The 16,829-nt window shown below is 40.8% G+C and overlaps 1 protein-coding gene across 3 annotated transcripts in view; it reads right to left on the bottom strand.

Moving 5' to 3' along the window:
- Positions 1 to 2,587: 2,587 nt before the first annotated feature.
- pear1 (platelet endothelial aggregation receptor 1) overlaps positions 2,588 to 16,829 on the bottom strand; it is a 54,762-nt gene continuing 40,520 nt past the window's right edge. For all 3 annotated transcript variants that reach the window (XM_061049960.1, XM_061049958.1, XM_061049959.1), the window contains exons 7-23: positions 15,503 to 15,605; positions 14,985 to 15,121; positions 14,416 to 14,628; positions 13,819 to 13,993; positions 13,539 to 13,659; positions 13,210 to 13,373; positions 12,605 to 12,707; positions 11,780 to 11,932; positions 11,549 to 11,680; positions 11,237 to 11,368; positions 10,038 to 10,160; positions 9,671 to 9,889; positions 8,552 to 8,661; positions 8,156 to 8,282; positions 7,087 to 7,149; positions 5,585 to 5,776; positions 2,588 to 4,785 (exon numbers count right to left, since the gene is read on the bottom strand). In XM_061049960.1, the coding sequence (XP_060905943.1) occupies positions 4,640 to 4,785; positions 5,585 to 5,776; positions 7,087 to 7,149; positions 8,156 to 8,282; positions 8,552 to 8,661; positions 9,671 to 9,889; positions 10,038 to 10,160; positions 11,237 to 11,368; positions 11,549 to 11,680; positions 11,780 to 11,932; positions 12,605 to 12,707; positions 13,210 to 13,373; positions 13,539 to 13,659; positions 13,819 to 13,993; positions 14,416 to 14,628; positions 14,985 to 15,121; positions 15,503 to 15,605 (2,413 nt within the window). In that variant the 3' untranslated portion in view covers positions 2,588 to 4,639. The remainder of the gene's footprint in view (positions 4,786 to 5,584; positions 5,777 to 7,086; positions 7,150 to 8,155; positions 8,283 to 8,551; positions 8,662 to 9,670; positions 9,890 to 10,037; positions 10,161 to 11,236; positions 11,369 to 11,548; positions 11,681 to 11,779; positions 11,933 to 12,604; positions 12,708 to 13,209; positions 13,374 to 13,538; positions 13,660 to 13,818; positions 13,994 to 14,415; positions 14,629 to 14,984; positions 15,122 to 15,502; positions 15,606 to 16,829) is intronic.

Raw genomic sequence — 16,829 nt, 5'->3', positions numbered from 1 at the left:
ACAACCTGCTTAAATGTGATTAATGTAATTTTTTTCTTAATGATGCAGTTATGCCTCAAATACTTTGCTTCCAAAAAAAATAAAAAGTGATTGGAGGAGCCAGTATGCATACACAATAAGAAAGGCATCACCTCAGCCTCATTTTGAGCCAGAAAAAAACCTGGTGCAGTTTTCCTGTTTTAATTTTTCTGTTTTTCAATCCCTGATTCAGGGCGGTGGAAGGGGCGAGGCTGGATGGCTATCTGTTAAACCAGATAACACCTCATGGGAACCCTATGGAGAATGGTTTTCTAGAGTCAGGATGTTTCATCTACATTTTTCAAATTTTTTTGTACTCTGATTTCCACAGGGTAACTTTGATTTGACGTTAAAAGGAAAGGGCACATGATTTTCATATTGAGTGTTTTGAGAATGAACCCTGTGGTGTTTGTTAGTCTGTGTTTATCGCGCATTGAATAGATCAAATCTTGATTCAGCATGTTGGGATGTTTACAGATGATGTTTGATTTACTTGCACAACATGTAGGATGAAAAATGACCTCAAAACCCACCACATGTAAAAAAAAAAATTCTCCTTAAAGGTCGATTCAGATGAAATGTTTGTTTCAGCTTGTGAACACAACTTTTAAACTGGGCCCCTCCTCATGGGCTCTTTGCCCCCAGAAGCACACACTCACTGCAGGACTGTGTGTGTTCATTTACTGCCTGTAGTCTACCTACACTGCAAGCTATCTGAGAACATATATATTTTGTTGTGACAGTGTAGGAACCAGATGTGCTCGGGTGGTCAGATCCTTTGCCTGCAGTCTCATGACTGTCAGCCATACTCTGGTTTTTGCTGCTTCTGAGAACAGGACATAAGGGCTCATATTTCTAATCTCCTTTCAGCTCACTGGCTATAAATTTCCACTGGCATGATTTGGGAGTCTGAGTGGGATTGTGGGATTTGTATTCTTTGTGATTTGTGACAATCATAGCAAAGCATTCAATTGAAAATACTTGATCATTGATGATGGTATTTCTCTTATCTGGTGTACTTTATGGACACTATTGATGCTGCAATGTATTCTTTTTTTTTTTTATTGTACTTTTTTCCCTACTGTACTTAATCAGTGCAAAAAAAATGTTACAGTAGATCCTCTTTTATTCCTTAATCAAACATCTGATTTTGACACTGATCACTAAAGTGCCTTAAAAAGTTTACGACAATCAATAAAGTGGTTTAATCAAATGTGTTTTGTTTTGGCCTCTAAAGCATTTTTCTCATGCACTCCTGAAAATATCTAGATCATTTCAGGGGTACTGCTCTGGATATTCTCCTGACCTGGCTGTTCACATACAGCTCATACAGCACAGCGGGAGACTATCCCTGTCAGACGGAAATATTTGCCTTCATATCATTGCTACTTGTAGTTCAACGGAATCACAATACCAACATAAGAATCGTGAAGAAGAGATCGTAGCGGTGGTGTGCAGACACTCAATGCACCGTGCAGACAGACCCTAAGACAGATCTATAATAAACAAAAACATGGCATTTATTTCATATGTTCTTTGAAAGTTATGAGACACAGGCCTACAAACCCAAAAAGTTGGGATGTCTAAATGTCAACAACAAGAAATGTGATGATGTGAAACACATTGAAACACAATATTTAGTTTAACATAGCACAAAGGTATCAAACGCTGAAAATTGGGAAATGTCTTTGTTTTTGGAAAAATATATTCCCATTTAGAATTTTATGACAGCAACACTTTTCCAAAAGGTCGGGCCATTCGCAACAAGAGACTGGAAAAGTTGTGGAATGCTGGAAGGAAACACCTGAAATCGGACAGTTAACACGATGAACTGATGCAACAGGTTCGTCACAAGATTGGGTATTAGAAGAGAATCCCAAAGAGGACGAGTCTATCTGAAGTATAGTAAACATGGGGAGGGAGTCACCCCTCTGTGAAGATGGTGCTGGAGAATAGTGCAAGAATTACAACAAAATAGTTTGTCAGTGTGAAATCCCAAAAGTGTCTTAATAATAATAAAAGACACAAGGGAAAGGCAAATACATGAATATTGAATGGCTGTAATCTTCAGAAAAACACACAAACCTTTGTCATGGACATCACTGCTTGGTTTTCAGGATAAGGTCCAGAAGCTGTTGTCTGTCAACACAGTTCAACTCGTAAAGAGGACACCGTTTACAATCAGGATCCAGAAATGTCACACCTCCTCTGAGCCTGAGGTCATTCAAGATTGACTGAGGTGAAGTGGAAAACTGTCCTTATATAAATTCTGATGAGTCCAGATTTAAATACTGGTTAAATAAATGATGGTTGTCATGCCTCCTGAGCTGAAGAGGAGAGGGGTCATCCAGCTTGTTAGCAGTGCTCGGCTCAAAAGCCAGCATCTGTGATGGTATGGGGTAACCATCACTTTTATGAAGGCTCCATTAGTGCTGAGTCAAACATACGGGTTTTAGAGCAACAAATGCTGCCAAGTAGACCAGAAGTGCTGCTATTGATTAAAAATATATTTTTTATTCCAGCGAACGACTGCTTCAATGAATTCACTGATAAAGAAAAAACACTAACGAAAAGTGCAGCCATTTTATTTACATTATACACATGTTACTATGGTTACATTCAAAAATATACGGCCTTGCGTTGTAAAAAAAAGCGAAAACTCAAAACTATAGCGTGATGTACATTCTTCTGGTACACAGGGTTTGTATTTACAGCACAACTTCTTGGATCTGAATATTATACCAAACATTACATTTTTCAGAAAATGAACAGGACACAAGAATTTTAGTTGGCAAATCAATTTAGAAAAATAGTGATCGACTTCTGTCTGCAATAATTAACAACATTATAACTGCAGCAAAAAAGACTAACCAGCCAATGAAACAGCCAATTCACCCATGACCCAAAACCATATTTAACATGTTTTACAGTTTCCTCTCTTACAGTGTTCCTGTGAGTCTGAACAGTTGGATGGCTGTCGTACAAACAATGTATTATGAAATCAATGATGCAGCAGAAGAATCAGAGACAAACATCAGTGTGTTAATGTCTTAGATTTAAAGGGGAAGCGCGCCTGTTTTGTACATTAAAGTCTGTTTTCAGGTCTTTGAGAGCAGTACTGAATATATGAAAAAAGTTTGAAAAAAGGGGCGCCGATAGCAAAGCGGTTATGTCGCGCGTTTCATGTACAGAGGCTATAGACCTCATTGCAGCGGCCATGGGTTCGAATCCAACCTCGGTCCTTTGCTGTATGTCATCCTCCAACCCCCCCCTCTCCTAACATTTAATGTCTCTCTTCAGCTGCTAAAATGTCCAAAAAACAACTTTAAAAAAGAAAGGAAAAAAGAATGGTTCGATAAAGCCTTTGGTCCGAGAGAGCTGTGTCCGATATGATAAAGTGATGTCACTTGAGTCAGCCTGAAAATGAAGACAATCTGGATGAAGTTTAGACAAGTAAGAATTCTAGGGATAGGTAATATATACATATATATATATATATATATATATATACACACACAGTATACCTGTATGTGATTCTGCAGCTTGATTTGTTTATTAATTTTGGATGGACAACTCTTGAAAAAACCAATGCAGAAGTGGTAAACTGTTTTATGTGTTTCAGGTGAACTGGCCCTTTAAATACCAAAAACAGAAAACAAGTAGCTCTAGAACACTTTGTGTTAAAATTCATAATACTGTCATGTCATGGCAGCGAGCTTCATTAATTAATTACCAAAATGTTTCAGATCTTTGGTCACACAAACCCTGTCAAAATATGACCATGTGATAATAGGGCCGCTCTTCATAACAGTAAAGATAACAATATATTTTTCTATATTTACAAAGTTTCCATAAGAGAGCAGCAAAACATTCATCATTATCAATATGTATCTAAATGCCAAATGGAGTGAAACATTGAAAAGCAAATCTTTTACTTACTACTTTAAAATACGTGACTTTCAAGATTCCTGAAATTGAGGATTTTTGATTTTTTTTTCCCATTGTTATACATTTCAATGACCTTTGTCTCTTTTTGAGGTTCCCAAGGTTTCCCAATGAGGATATCAAAAGAAAGTCCAGCAGTGATGAGTTCATCATGAATTGCAGATATAAAAAATGTATGAGACCTGAATTTAACCATTCAGAAGCAGAATGAAAACTGTAAGTCCAAACTTATCACTTTAGATAATAAAAACATTACTTTTGAAAAGGGGCTTAAAGACGAAACAAGCCCATTGTGTGGTAGAACTTAAGAGCCTGCTGAAACGAGTTCAAACACTTTAAACTTCCCCGGTTGCTGCTTTTAGCCTTTTAGTCTTTTCCCGTGGGAGACAAATGAGACGTTGGTGTCACAACAGTCCAGCGTTCTTCCCTGCAGATACTGGCTCCTCTGTCAGGATGACAAGTCTGTCCTGGTGCAGCGAGTACCACTTCAGCCCACAGGGGGGCAGTGTGGAGTTAAAAGGGGGACCTCCACAGTAAACAAAGCCCCTTGGTGGGACAGATGCCTTGCTACTGCTCCGTGGGTGTTGTACAGATCTGATGAACAGGTACAGTTCGCTCTTCATTAGCAATCATCCCTTTAAGGGAGGAGCAGGACTACAATCTGCTGCTGTGGCTGTCACTGAGGACTCCTCCTCAGGGATGGGGAGGGGGGTCGGCGGAGTGGCGGTAGGTCGTAATGTCCTGGGATGTGACTGTTCACAGGGAGGTCGTAGTGGCTCTGGGGGTCCTCGTGTGGAGGGTGGCCGAGAGAACTCTGGCGCTCTGGGGGGGGGGGGGGGGGGGAATTAAAAACACAGTAAGATTAATTTTCCAGGTAATAATTACAGAAAACTGTTTCAATATAAAAGTGAATATAATATATATATATAATATCAGGCGTACATCTATTATCATTGATATAAATATTAAAGTGAACCTCAAAGCAGCTCAACTTCAACCTCCATAATTTACATAATCAGTTCTCCCTGTTTCATCATCATTACATTACAGTCAACGTTAATATGACACTGATCAGTCTGTTGTCATTCTTAGCTGTTACTGCTAATACTAGACATACTTTATTTATTGTACCTCCTCCCTGAGTGGACGGAGCAATCTCTCTTTCCCCAGATTCTGGTGAACGGTTTGAGAGGGATAATACTCTCTCTATATATATATATACATTATACTATTTCATAATACTTGATGAAACATGTTTGACCAAACTGAAGGAAACGCTGTCCCATCAGTGTGAACGCAGAACTGAGAACAACAAACCCAGAGGGAGCTTGACTTAACTTACTTTTCAGAAAGTCATGCGTGATTATACATGAAGTCAGGATATATTTGATATCTGCTACATGTTTAAGATGTCTCATTTAAAACGTTTAAAGTTCAACAACAGTACTTTCCAGTCTTCAGTTGTCAGCCTGGCTTCATGTTGATCTATATGTTTACATTGTAATAAACTGCAGGACAATTAAAAAAAACCCTCCTCAGCAACCCTTTCCTCTTCCTCTTCCTTCCTTCACTTCCTTGTGAACAGTCGTTAAATTCATCCGGAGATGGTAGAGCTGCTCACCTCTGCGTAAAGTGGCTGTGTTGAACGGCGGGCTGATCTCTGTGTATGCTCGCTCTCGCGGCACGGCTGACTTCATCTCCATGTAGCTGCTCTCCGGGGGGCAGAAGGGCAGGCCCGGCAGGTCTTTGATGGTGGCATACGGGTTCTCGCTGTTCAGAGAGCTGCTGCTCACCGCCACCGAGTCCTTCAGCTCTGTCAGCACACAGGAAGCAGCGAGATGTTAAAAAATACATCTGAGGTACATGTGGACGGTCAGAGCGCAGCAGGATTAAAGGTTAGTATAAATCTAGTATGGGTTGTAACTTTATAGCAGTTTCCTGGACATCTTCCAAATATTTTTTTAATGTTTTTTATGAGTCCCTGAGACGGACTGAGGAAAAGTTTAAGACCTTTTCATTTCATGGATTGAGATGGTTCAAAGAAAACCCAATGGACAGTCAAATATCATGAAATGTGATTAGTCTACATCATTTTTATGCAACACAATTGTACGTAACATTTTTCTGTACCCCAGGTATCATTTGGTTGGTTTTACAGGTCATGTTTGTAACAAAGAGTCAGATGTCATTCATGTTGAAATACTAGTTTACCAGCAGCTCAGTGAGGCTGACATAACAAGGCGTTGAGCATGTTAGCATGCTGATAATGGGCAGGTATGATATTGACTTGCTGCGATAACATTGTTTAATATTCCGATAATGATATGACTTGCAGCATTTCCAATATGGGGACCGCCATCGTTGGGCTTCAAAGCATCCCTTCAGTAACCAATGGGTGATGTCCCTGAGATACGTCCATATTTCTTTTATACAGTCAATGATTTTTTTTGCAATGAATTCAGACTTCTGTAATGTGATTGTTGCAAATGCTGATATCACCATAACGACGAGCATCCCTAACATTAACCACATTCGGCATCTTTGTTTAGCACGTTTGCATGCTAACATTAGCTAACTGGCACCAAACACAACATTCAGGCAGTGGAGGCAACAGGCAGGGGCTTGAGGGTACAGTATGTGACTAGTTTTGAAATCATTGAATGAATCAATACATCAACAGTAGTAGTCCTCATGCAATCCGACCTCGGCCCCTTTCATCGCCCAACATATCCTGTCTTTCCTTAGCTTTTCTATCCAATTATAGCAAAAATAGCCCAAAAAAAGGGTTCACATGGTTGACTGACTGACCCTCCGTAAGCCACCGCGCTTTAAGAACTAACAATTGACAGAACCAGAGATATGAGTTCTGAACTGCCACAGACTTTGTTTGGAATCAAAACGATAATGGATCGTTGATAGCTCATTTCCTTCATGATTTTTACCATAATAAAGACATTTCTAAAGCTCCTCATCTTACGTCTTGAAAACTTCTCATCTCAATCATGTGGTCGTTTATTTTTGTGGTGCATCACTTTGCCTCCGTAGTTCTAGTAACCATACTTCTCTGTAGTAGATCATAGAGAGGAGGAGAGGTAAAAAGGTGAAAATAGGGTGATAAATTACCTTTGTTGTAATATTTTCCGAGGCTGGCACTGTAGCTGTAGCTCCGGTCGATTCCAAAAGCTCCTGTGAACAATAAAAGACAAATCATGGCAAACTAATCAAAGGCAGACAAACCTGAAAAATCACTACCAGGTGAGTCGAAGCTGGCGGTGCAACGATCACTGTTTATGAGTTCCTGATTGGTTTTTATAGTCTCAAATCAAACCCGCAGCGTTGACTAGAGTGAATTTTTGTCCAAAGAAAATGTGATGGTTGATAAACTTTTCCACAGGCTGTGTAAAAGAGATTTTTCAAGTTTTCCTGAGCTGTAAGTGCACGTCTCTGCTCTGAATTCCTCCTGATTTAGCGTACACTAACAATGATGGTATTTTTACACTTAAGACAATAAAAGTTTCTATCTTCTGAGCGTTTTTCTACACTATTGTTTTACGAGTAAAAACATCAAACCAATGCAATATTTACTCCTAAATTACTGATTAGTTTGTGTGATAAAACGTACGTAACTCACATCCAATAAGCTTTCTGCTGACTCATAGGCCTAGTCCACACGTAGTCCACACGTATTTTGGAAAACGGTGTATGTTTTGGCCTCTCGTATGCAAACAGCGTTTTAGGTCATTGAAAACGCACCTTTTGGATTTTCAGAAACTCCATGTGTTTATGTGTAGATGGGAAAAACGGATTTTGGGGCTTGTAACGTCACGCTGTGCGCAGGTTTCTCCTCCGTTTGACGTCATTGTGCGACGCTTTCACTTTTGTTCCCATGAGATTAGTGCGATAGCAGACGTAACCAAACTAGTGCTGCCACTATGTTGACGAGCAGAGGCGCCTGAATGTACAACTTTGTAAAATTAAAAGGTCATTGCAGAGAAATGGCGAGAACATTTTAGCATGTCATTTGCAGGTTTGACCCGTCATCTTTTCATCATCATATTTGGGATTAAGGAAACCAGCTCAGTATAGTATCTTTATTAATCCACTTATTTGATCTTACTCTACTGTTTCCTTCAGTGTCTCCTTTAAAAGCATGAATTGTATGGAAACATAGTTTAGCCTCATCCAGACATACCTGAGTCTTTGCGGGGCTCGTGGTGTTTCCAGTCCGCAGGTAGAGTGGCATTGCTCTCGACCCCAAACAAGCCCCGCCTCTCCCGCTCCATGTTTTTCACACTGCAGAACAGCTGGTTATTGGTGTTCTGCAACGAAGACACAAGAATAAAAACAGCAACTATTAACGCTAAGAAACATTTCAAAAACGTCCTTTGAACGGAAGTCAGGCCAATGAAATGTGGCACTGAGGAGCAGTGACGCACAGGTACAAACATTTACGACACAGACAGCTGCTGTTAATTAAACAACAACATGTCCCAATACTGCAAAAAAAAAAAAAAAAAAAAAAAAAAAAGCTCTTAGGCCTGAAAACAGCCTCGAGTCTCAGAGCAGAGGTTGCCGAGGTGACATTCACCTTGATGGTGCGGTCGTGGTTGTTGGGCAGGTGGGGCAGTGGAGGTCGGTTCTGGCTCAGTGTGTGGTAGCTGGGGTTGGAGTAGTAATGATGGTAACTGTGAGGAACATCTGGAGGCCAAAACAAACACATGGAATCACATCTGTGGCTATAAAACCACCTCAAGGTCAATAAAATGCATCCCTGTGGAAGAGTATTAAAAAAAAAAAAAAAACGAGAGTGAGTTAAAACCAAAACCATGTATGACCGAGGACACATTTACAAACATCTAAGTCTAATGATCAGTGTATATGAAATACTAAATAATCCATTAAGAAAAAAATATATGTGACTTTATATTCACTGGTTGACAGGAGGAATCATTTCACTTGTTCAACACATTATCATTTGCCATCATATCATTTGGCATGATGCCATGAAATAATGCTACTTAAATCAATTGAAAGTTGATCAAACATTAAATAGCAACATGATTTTTGGAAACACAAGCAAATGTATTTTTTTCTTAATAAAGATCCAAATTTAAAGAAACAAAAGTACAAACAGAAACATGAATTTGTCATAGTGTCTCTTGTTGTAACATCGATTTTTCAGTCATTGCTAAATCGCCGTGTAACAGCCAGTTATTTGACCTTCAGTCTCCTGAAAGTCTCCTACATCAACCCGTATGTTCGTCATGAAAAAGACGACGTGCACATTTGAATGTGTTGTACTTGTACTTTGTGTCCCTTTGTGTTTTTGCTGCCGACTGTTTTGGCCAGTTTTGGAAAAGAGGTTCTTAATCTCAACGGGACTAACACAGTTAAATTAAACATTCAAAATAAAGACAAGCCTTGTACAATTTCGAACCACTATTTTGCTATCGTATCACTAGACATGTTTAGTTTCGTATTCAAAGGTAAATAAATGTGTGAGACTGAATAAAGGGAGTATCATTCAGGAGTTCAAAGAAGTGATAGAACAGGGCGTCATTGTAATGGTAAATGGACTTGAGCATGTATAGCCCTTGTCTACTGACTGCTCCAATGATTTTAGGCTGCTATGTAAAGTGACCATCAGAAATGTACTAATCCCATTCACACACTGATGGCGGAGGCTGCTATGTCGTCCGTATTGTACCTGGAACAGCGTATTCAGAGTTGACGGTGCGTGCGGTGGAGAAGGAAACAGTCGGCGTGTTGTTCTGCTTGTCCTTCTGCCTGCGGCGGTAGAGCAGCAGCAGAGCCAGCAGCAACACCACCAGTATGACGAGCACCACGATGCCAGCGATGGCTCCCCACGACTCCCTCTCGCCGGGAGGAAGAGGAACCATAACGCTCCCCGACTGCACAGAGGAGTCTGTGAAAACAGCGAGTGGAAAGTGAATTTAAGTAGCTGAAGAAACCTTCGGTAACGTTCCACAAACAGAAATAGAAGCCAAAGAATACGCTAATGGAAATCAGCACTGTTTAAAAAAAGGCTGAGTTTGAAGTCTTTTTGTCTGTACCTTCTTTGCACTCGTCTCCTCCACCTTCACACACACAGTCTCCAGTGAATCGGTCACAGATGAGGTTGGTTGGACAGGAGCAGGTCTGAGTACAGAACGGACCAAAGCGTCCTGGACTACAGGCTGGAAAACACACAAGACAAGACACACAAACAGAACACTCAATTATGTTGCAAAGATGATAATGATCTGCTAAAGTGATGCTTCACCAGATTCGGAATAATAAGCACAACTTGGTGTAACGCTGAGGAGAGTTACAATAAAGCTTTCTGAAGTTTTCCTAGCTATTTTCTGTCTTTAAAAAAGTTTGGCTCAAGTTGTGAAGAAATATTACAGTCAGTTCTGTGTCTTTTTTCCTTTTTTTTGTGTGTGTGTTTGTGTGACTGGTTGATTTGTATTTTGCTGTTGCCATCATCTGCCCAGGGACAACAGATGGAAATCAGCTAGCTAGCTAAATCTGGTACAAAGCATCTCTTCTCTTCTGAGACTAATGTTTTTTTGTACACTGTCCCTGATTCAAATAAACGATTAAAATTTCAACTATCTTAATGAATAGTTAACTGGTTCAGTCAAAGTGGGAGAGGGGGAGATGCAGGAAGAAGGAGATGGAAAAAACAAGTAATCCTTACTCCCTATTTTTGGACAGATTACCAAAAAACAATTTAGGGTATAAGATGCAGAATGAGTGGTGGTGAAAAGCCCTGTTAGGTTAAACCTTTATTTCAAGTCAAACTAATCTTCAGAAGGTGTGCAGAACAAAAGTCATTGACCTGGGGACAAATACTCATTAAGTTATAAAGCTGGTGAGCTTAAATGTTTTTAAATCCAAAATGAAAGACATGGAAGCAGATCCTATAGGATGTCGATGTTTAAACTCGGCTGTTTGAACAACTGATTCCCAGATATGACTCATAGATGGTTCTATTTCAATCCAAAATTTAGTGCTTTGTAAATTGTATTTTGCCTCTCTTTGTATTTCTGTCAGTAACTTTTGTGTTTTTGCTGCTGCCTGTCTTGGCCAGGTCTCCCTTGAAAAAGAGGTTTTTAATCTCAATGGGACCAACCTGGTTAAATAAATAAATACAAAATAAACAACTAAGGACTTAAAGTTGTGATTGATCAGCAGCAGTCAGTTCATATTTGTCAATGGCTCTTTTCCTCTAGTAATTGAACCTTTCTTGATGATGATATAAACTCACGTATGGAGCAGTCCGTCGCGGTCCAGCCGGGCAAACATTCACAGTGGCCGTCCCGGTGGTCACATGTGGAGTTGTTGGCACAGTTTATACAAACTTCAGAACACTGTTTTCCAAAGTAGCCAGCAGGACAAACTGTAAGACACACAATGTCATGTAAAAGATGACGCACAAGGTGACATTGAGATTGAATTTGTAGATATTTTTGCTGTATCTGAGGTTTGTGTGATTCAAAGGTTGCCCACTCTTAGAAAAAGTTTGGACTTGTTTGGATGGTTTGTTGAGCGCTGTAGAATTATTGATGTTAATTCAAACCTTGGTCACAGTTGGCTCCAGTGAACCCAGGTAGACAGTCACACTCTCCGGTCACATGGTGGCAGCGGTACGACTGACCACAGGATGGACACGACATGCTGCACTGCTCTCCATACATACCAGCTCGGCATTCTGGGAAACAAAACAAACAAACAAACAAAAAAAAGACAGAAATGGAGATGTTGTAAATCTAAAATTATGTCTAGATAAAAAATTGAAAACAAGACTCACTGTTTTGACAGGTGACTCCCCAGTAGCCTGCGCGACACACACATGCTCCAGTTTCCCTCACACACGTGTCACTGTTGGGACAGTGCTTTAAACAGGTCTGGTTACAGTGACGCCCCCACAGACCCTCTGAACACGGCTGGTTACAGCGTGAACCTGGAGGAAAAACAGAAAATCAGTGCAGGGCAGGCCAACTGCCAAGAAGTGTTCATGCCGTTTGTTTTAATAAAGAAATCCAAAAAAATCCAACGTTTGTCTGTCTCCTGCGTCTCAAAGTATGGCCATATAAGGAAATCAAAGCAAATAGAGATTTCTTTTTTTTGGATTGGCACTTGTTTTTATAAATTGTATAACTCTATTCATCCTTTAAGCTCTTAGAGCGGCAGAAACATCTTCATTGATTTAACTGTTTCAGTTTATAGTTAATTTGCAGGTTTTGTTTCATTATTATGAAGTAAGCTTTATTTCTGAATATGGAGACATTTTACTTGTTGACTGAAGATTTCAATTTCTACTACAGGTAAAACAATGTATCTGAATACTTCTTCAACAATGAACGTGATTATATTCGACTAAATTAATTTTTTGCTTTTAATTCCTGAAAATGAAAATGAAAGCTGCAGTAGAATTATCCTAAAAAGAATAAAAAACGGCGGTCAGAAAATGACAGTAGGTGATGTGAAGCCCAGGCTATAAGGAGAAAATTACCCGATGTCAGACATCAGACAGACTTATTTAAAAATGTAGCACACAGTGTTTCACTGGACTGGACTTATCTGTGGTACAAAGCCAAGCTGGCAGAGTCACATAGAGGACGCCATCACTTACCCGACCAGCCTGGCAGACAGTGGCACTCCCCGGTTGTTGCTTGGCAGCCGTCTGCATGAACACAATCACACCTCTTCAGGCAGCCTGGCCCGAACGTGCCCATCTGTGCATGTGAATAAACGCCAACAGGCACAGAATCGTCAGGGGAATCTCCACAACGTTCAGGCCAGCTCAGTCAGAGTCAGACAAAATACTACACTGGCAGAGTGTGATTGTACGGGCAGCCTGGTGGGCTGGCACGACAAAGACCGGAGGAGCACGTCTCCAAAACACAGATGAATGCGTTTGGAGGCTGAAGGGAGGAATGAAAAGCTGGGCCGCATTTCTACAGACTGTCCAATCTCAACTGACATAAATAATTATCACTGTAATGATTTCTGTGTTCATCTTATCAAACACAGCAGCTTGTTTGTCTACTCAGCGAGACATAGGGCTGTGTGTTTTGATACAGTGTTGGGGACTGAGTCCAGGACATTTTCTGTGGCTTGTAGCAATTTGGAATATCAGTATAAATTAAAAACTGCTGTCCCTTATCAGTTTGCTCACCTCTTTACCTTTAATGAACAAATAAATCAAGCTAAAAAGCCTCATATGAGGGCATTTACCGGGCATGGTTGGTCACAGCGTGCCCCCTTCCAGCCGGCTGTGCAGGTGCAGGTTCCATCTGCAGGATTACATTTTGCCCCATTGGTGCAGTGGCAGGTGGCGTTGCATCCTGGACCCCAGGTTCCCTCAGAGCAGCGGAAGGAGCAGTCCGACCCCCGCCAGCCTGCAGGCATGGGAAAGACCGTCAGCCATGTTTAATTTGTTGAATAGTTGATATAAAGTTGCCTCACCAATTTTAGTACTATCTTGCATCCTTCAGTCTCTCAAGGTGTGAAGTAACTGACAAGTTTCCTGTTTGACAGTGATAGTGATCAAATGCACTTTTTACCCTCTTTACAGAAGCAGGTCCCATCAACAGGCGAGCAGTCGACAACGTTTTTGCAGGAGCACTCCAGAGAGCAGTTCTTGCCATAGGTGCCACTTTTACATGGATTCTCACAGTGAACCCCCTGCAATAAAAAAAAAAGATAAATATTTCAATGTGAAGGCAGGTAAGTCTAGTCATTCAATCCAAGAGCTTCTGAATATTAAGTGGAATGAAAATCCAATTGAACTTATGTAATCACCCACTGATTCATTACTCAATCATGATAATCTCCACCACTCACCGTGAACCCGGGTGCACACTTGCATTGACCTGTTGCACTATCACACACCCCTCCATTCACACACAAACACGGCTCCAGGCAACCGTGACCGTAGAAACCGTGAGCGCAGGTCTCGTTACAGAACAGCCCAGCCCACCCAGGCTGGCAGGTGCATTCTCCTTTCATTGGGTGGCAGCTGAAAAATGAACATATAAACATGTAAATACAGCTCGATGAGCCAGCTACAAACAATACAAAGGAGCAGTGATTAGGTAAGGAGAGCTAAAGGAACACTTTGCCAGTTTTAGCTGGGTTTCATATGTTAGACCTATGTGTAAAAATAGTCCCAAAACTTAGGAAAAACTAGAGAAGTATTTCAGAGCTCAAATAGATTTATTTTGAAACATAAAAGGAGACAAAGTTGAGATTTTGTGAACCTTTATTCCCGGAGAAAATAATAAGAATCAGGAGAAAATGGCTATACTCTTACTTTGTGTTCACACAGATCAATAAGTTGTCCAGGATAAATATATGAAAACATTTTTGAAATCTCTTTTCTATTTTTCCTCTGGGCACTACTGTAGAAACCCCTCCTTCTTCCAGAAGACCTGAACTCACCTGAGTGTGTGTTTGTCCTGGCAGAGACACGTGCGTTCACAGTGCATGCCATATTTGCCCGGTGCACACATCCTGTCCCTGCAGTGTGGACCGTGAAACCCCGGCTCACACAGGCAGCCTCCGTCGATGTTGTAGCAGCGAGCACCGTTCGCACAGTCACACACACCTTTGCAGTCCTGACCGTACGAGCCTGCAGCACACTCCTCATTACATCTGGAACAGTGAAACAGAGGCTTATAAAGACACAGGGAATCAAGTCTGCTGTTGATTCACTGTTGAACGACAAACCAAATCTAATCCAATACTATGTCTTGTGGTTGGACAGTCATGTTCTGAGCCTGATGCTGTATGTTTCTGTCTCTGATGTCTTTCAAACACTTTAAACTAATTTGAAAGAACAGCTGTAATAGTGGACTGTTGAGTGACTACAAATTGAGACAGACCAACCCAGCTGGTCTTTGATGATGTAATACAAAAGAACAAGCAACCACTCACACTTTTAAGACAACGTTTTTTTTTTTTTTTTGGTTCTTTACTTGCAATTTAACCCACATGAAATGTTCACACACCTACTACCGGTGAAGCCTTTAGCACACTGGCACTGTCCATTTTCAGGGTCACATTTGCCCCTGTTGTGGCAAACACACTCGTCAGCACAGTTTGATCCAAACCGTCCATCTGGGCAGCGCTCCGTGCAAACCGCACCCTGCAGGGAAACAAGAAAAGAAGACTTTGACGAGACAGAGTGAAATGCAAAGTCAAAAAGAATGAAAAACTGGGATGTGAGACCAACAAATGATCTTTTTTTATTAGGTCAGTTACCCTGACTTCAGAGATAGTTTGTCTCTCCTCGTTCGTGTCTTCCAAAACAGAGAAACCTTAAGTTCTCACATGAACTGAAAAATTGAATCGTCTTATCCCCATCCATAACACTCAAAATGTTTTTAGAGTTATGTCAGTGTTAACAAAAAGAAACTGTTTGTGCGAGGTTGGGAGCCAGCTGGATTATAACAAATGACCTCATTCAAAGCCTGGCTGCTTCCACAGGTAACGTAAAGGTTAGTGTCAGTGCAACCTGAAAACTTACCGTCCACCCAGGGGGGCAGTCACAGACCCCTTTGCCCTTGCAGATACCACCGTTCTGGCAGGGGCAGCGTGCCTGACATCTTCTGGGACACGCTTTCTCACAGCTGGAAGAAAAGGGACAGAGTCGATGATTAATAAACGAAGCTAAATGGACCACTTCAGTCCAAAGCACTCAGAGAGTCCTGGGACATTCCTGAGGACTGAGGTAAATGCTTCATACAGCAGTGACAGAGAGAAAAATAAAAGTGTTTTTAGAGGATTTTTAAGGTGGATTATTCATGCTTCAACACTTCCAGTGGTGTAGGGTAAATCAGTTCACTGACTTGAGTACTAAGTTTCAGCGCAACTTTGTTTATCTTCCATATTAATCCGTTTTTTTGCTTTCCTTTCTGAGTATCATTTTGTCAGAATTTCCCAACTGTTGTTTTTTTTCTCTCTAAGTACCAACATAACTATCTGACACAAAAATGTACGTAAGTACTTGATTCAATAAAATGTTAATCATTACAAAAAAAACCTATCATATCTGAATTAAAGTACCAATCAGGGTCAGCTTTTTCATCACTAGCCAATCGCAGAGACTCTGTGAGGAGAATGTTTTTCGGTCAAGTTACAAACTAGCATCATCTCGTTTCTACTGTAAGTAACTCGTGTCGGCAGCTCGCTCACTCTCTCCTCGCCTCGGTGGTGCTGAGAGATGCACAGCACTACAGCTGAGCGGCGCACACAGTTTGTTACTTTTGCACTTTTTCAAAAAATGTATATTGATCGGCTGTCAGTGTCTCTGTCGTCTGAGTCCGACATAACCAGCTGAGGGGAACAGATAGTTCGCAGTGACAAAGACTGGCGATCTTTCCATTGGGGTGTTCATCGTGCTTACTTCCTGACAAGAAAAAGTCTCATTCTCGGAGCAGCTGTACACAGATAGAATGACCTTTTAGCCCACAGGTCATATCATATAGCTCTAATACATTCTCTTTGTTGATTATAAGAAAATGTGTAGGAAAAGGGAGAGCAGTAGCTCCTGGATTACTATGAATCTTGGCATTACAGCAGCTGTACAGGAATCATCAGCACAGCTGGAACGTGTCTTTAACCAATCAGAACACTTGGCTGAAACTACCTGTTGTAAAATTCAATTTTGGGATATATTATTTTCTAAAACCCCCGTGAGGTGAAATAACATGGACGGACTTCAGATACCAACAATTCATCGAGGTGCTTTATCCTATAATCAGTAAATCCAAACCTCCTCCTTTTTTTTTTTTTATTGAGCTCTCAGTGGAGCTTGTGCTTTCACATCAGCGCTTTAAGAGTTTCCATTAATA

The sequence above is a fragment of the Labrus mixtus genome, chromosome 11 (assembly GCF_963584025.1).
Source record: "Labrus mixtus chromosome 11, fLabMix1.1, whole genome shotgun sequence".
NCBI classification, from domain to species: Eukaryota; Metazoa; Chordata; class Actinopteri; order Labriformes; family Labridae; genus Labrus; species Labrus mixtus.
The sequence above is the reverse complement of the archived record's forward strand: the minus strand, read 5'-3'. Positions and strand labels throughout refer to the sequence as shown.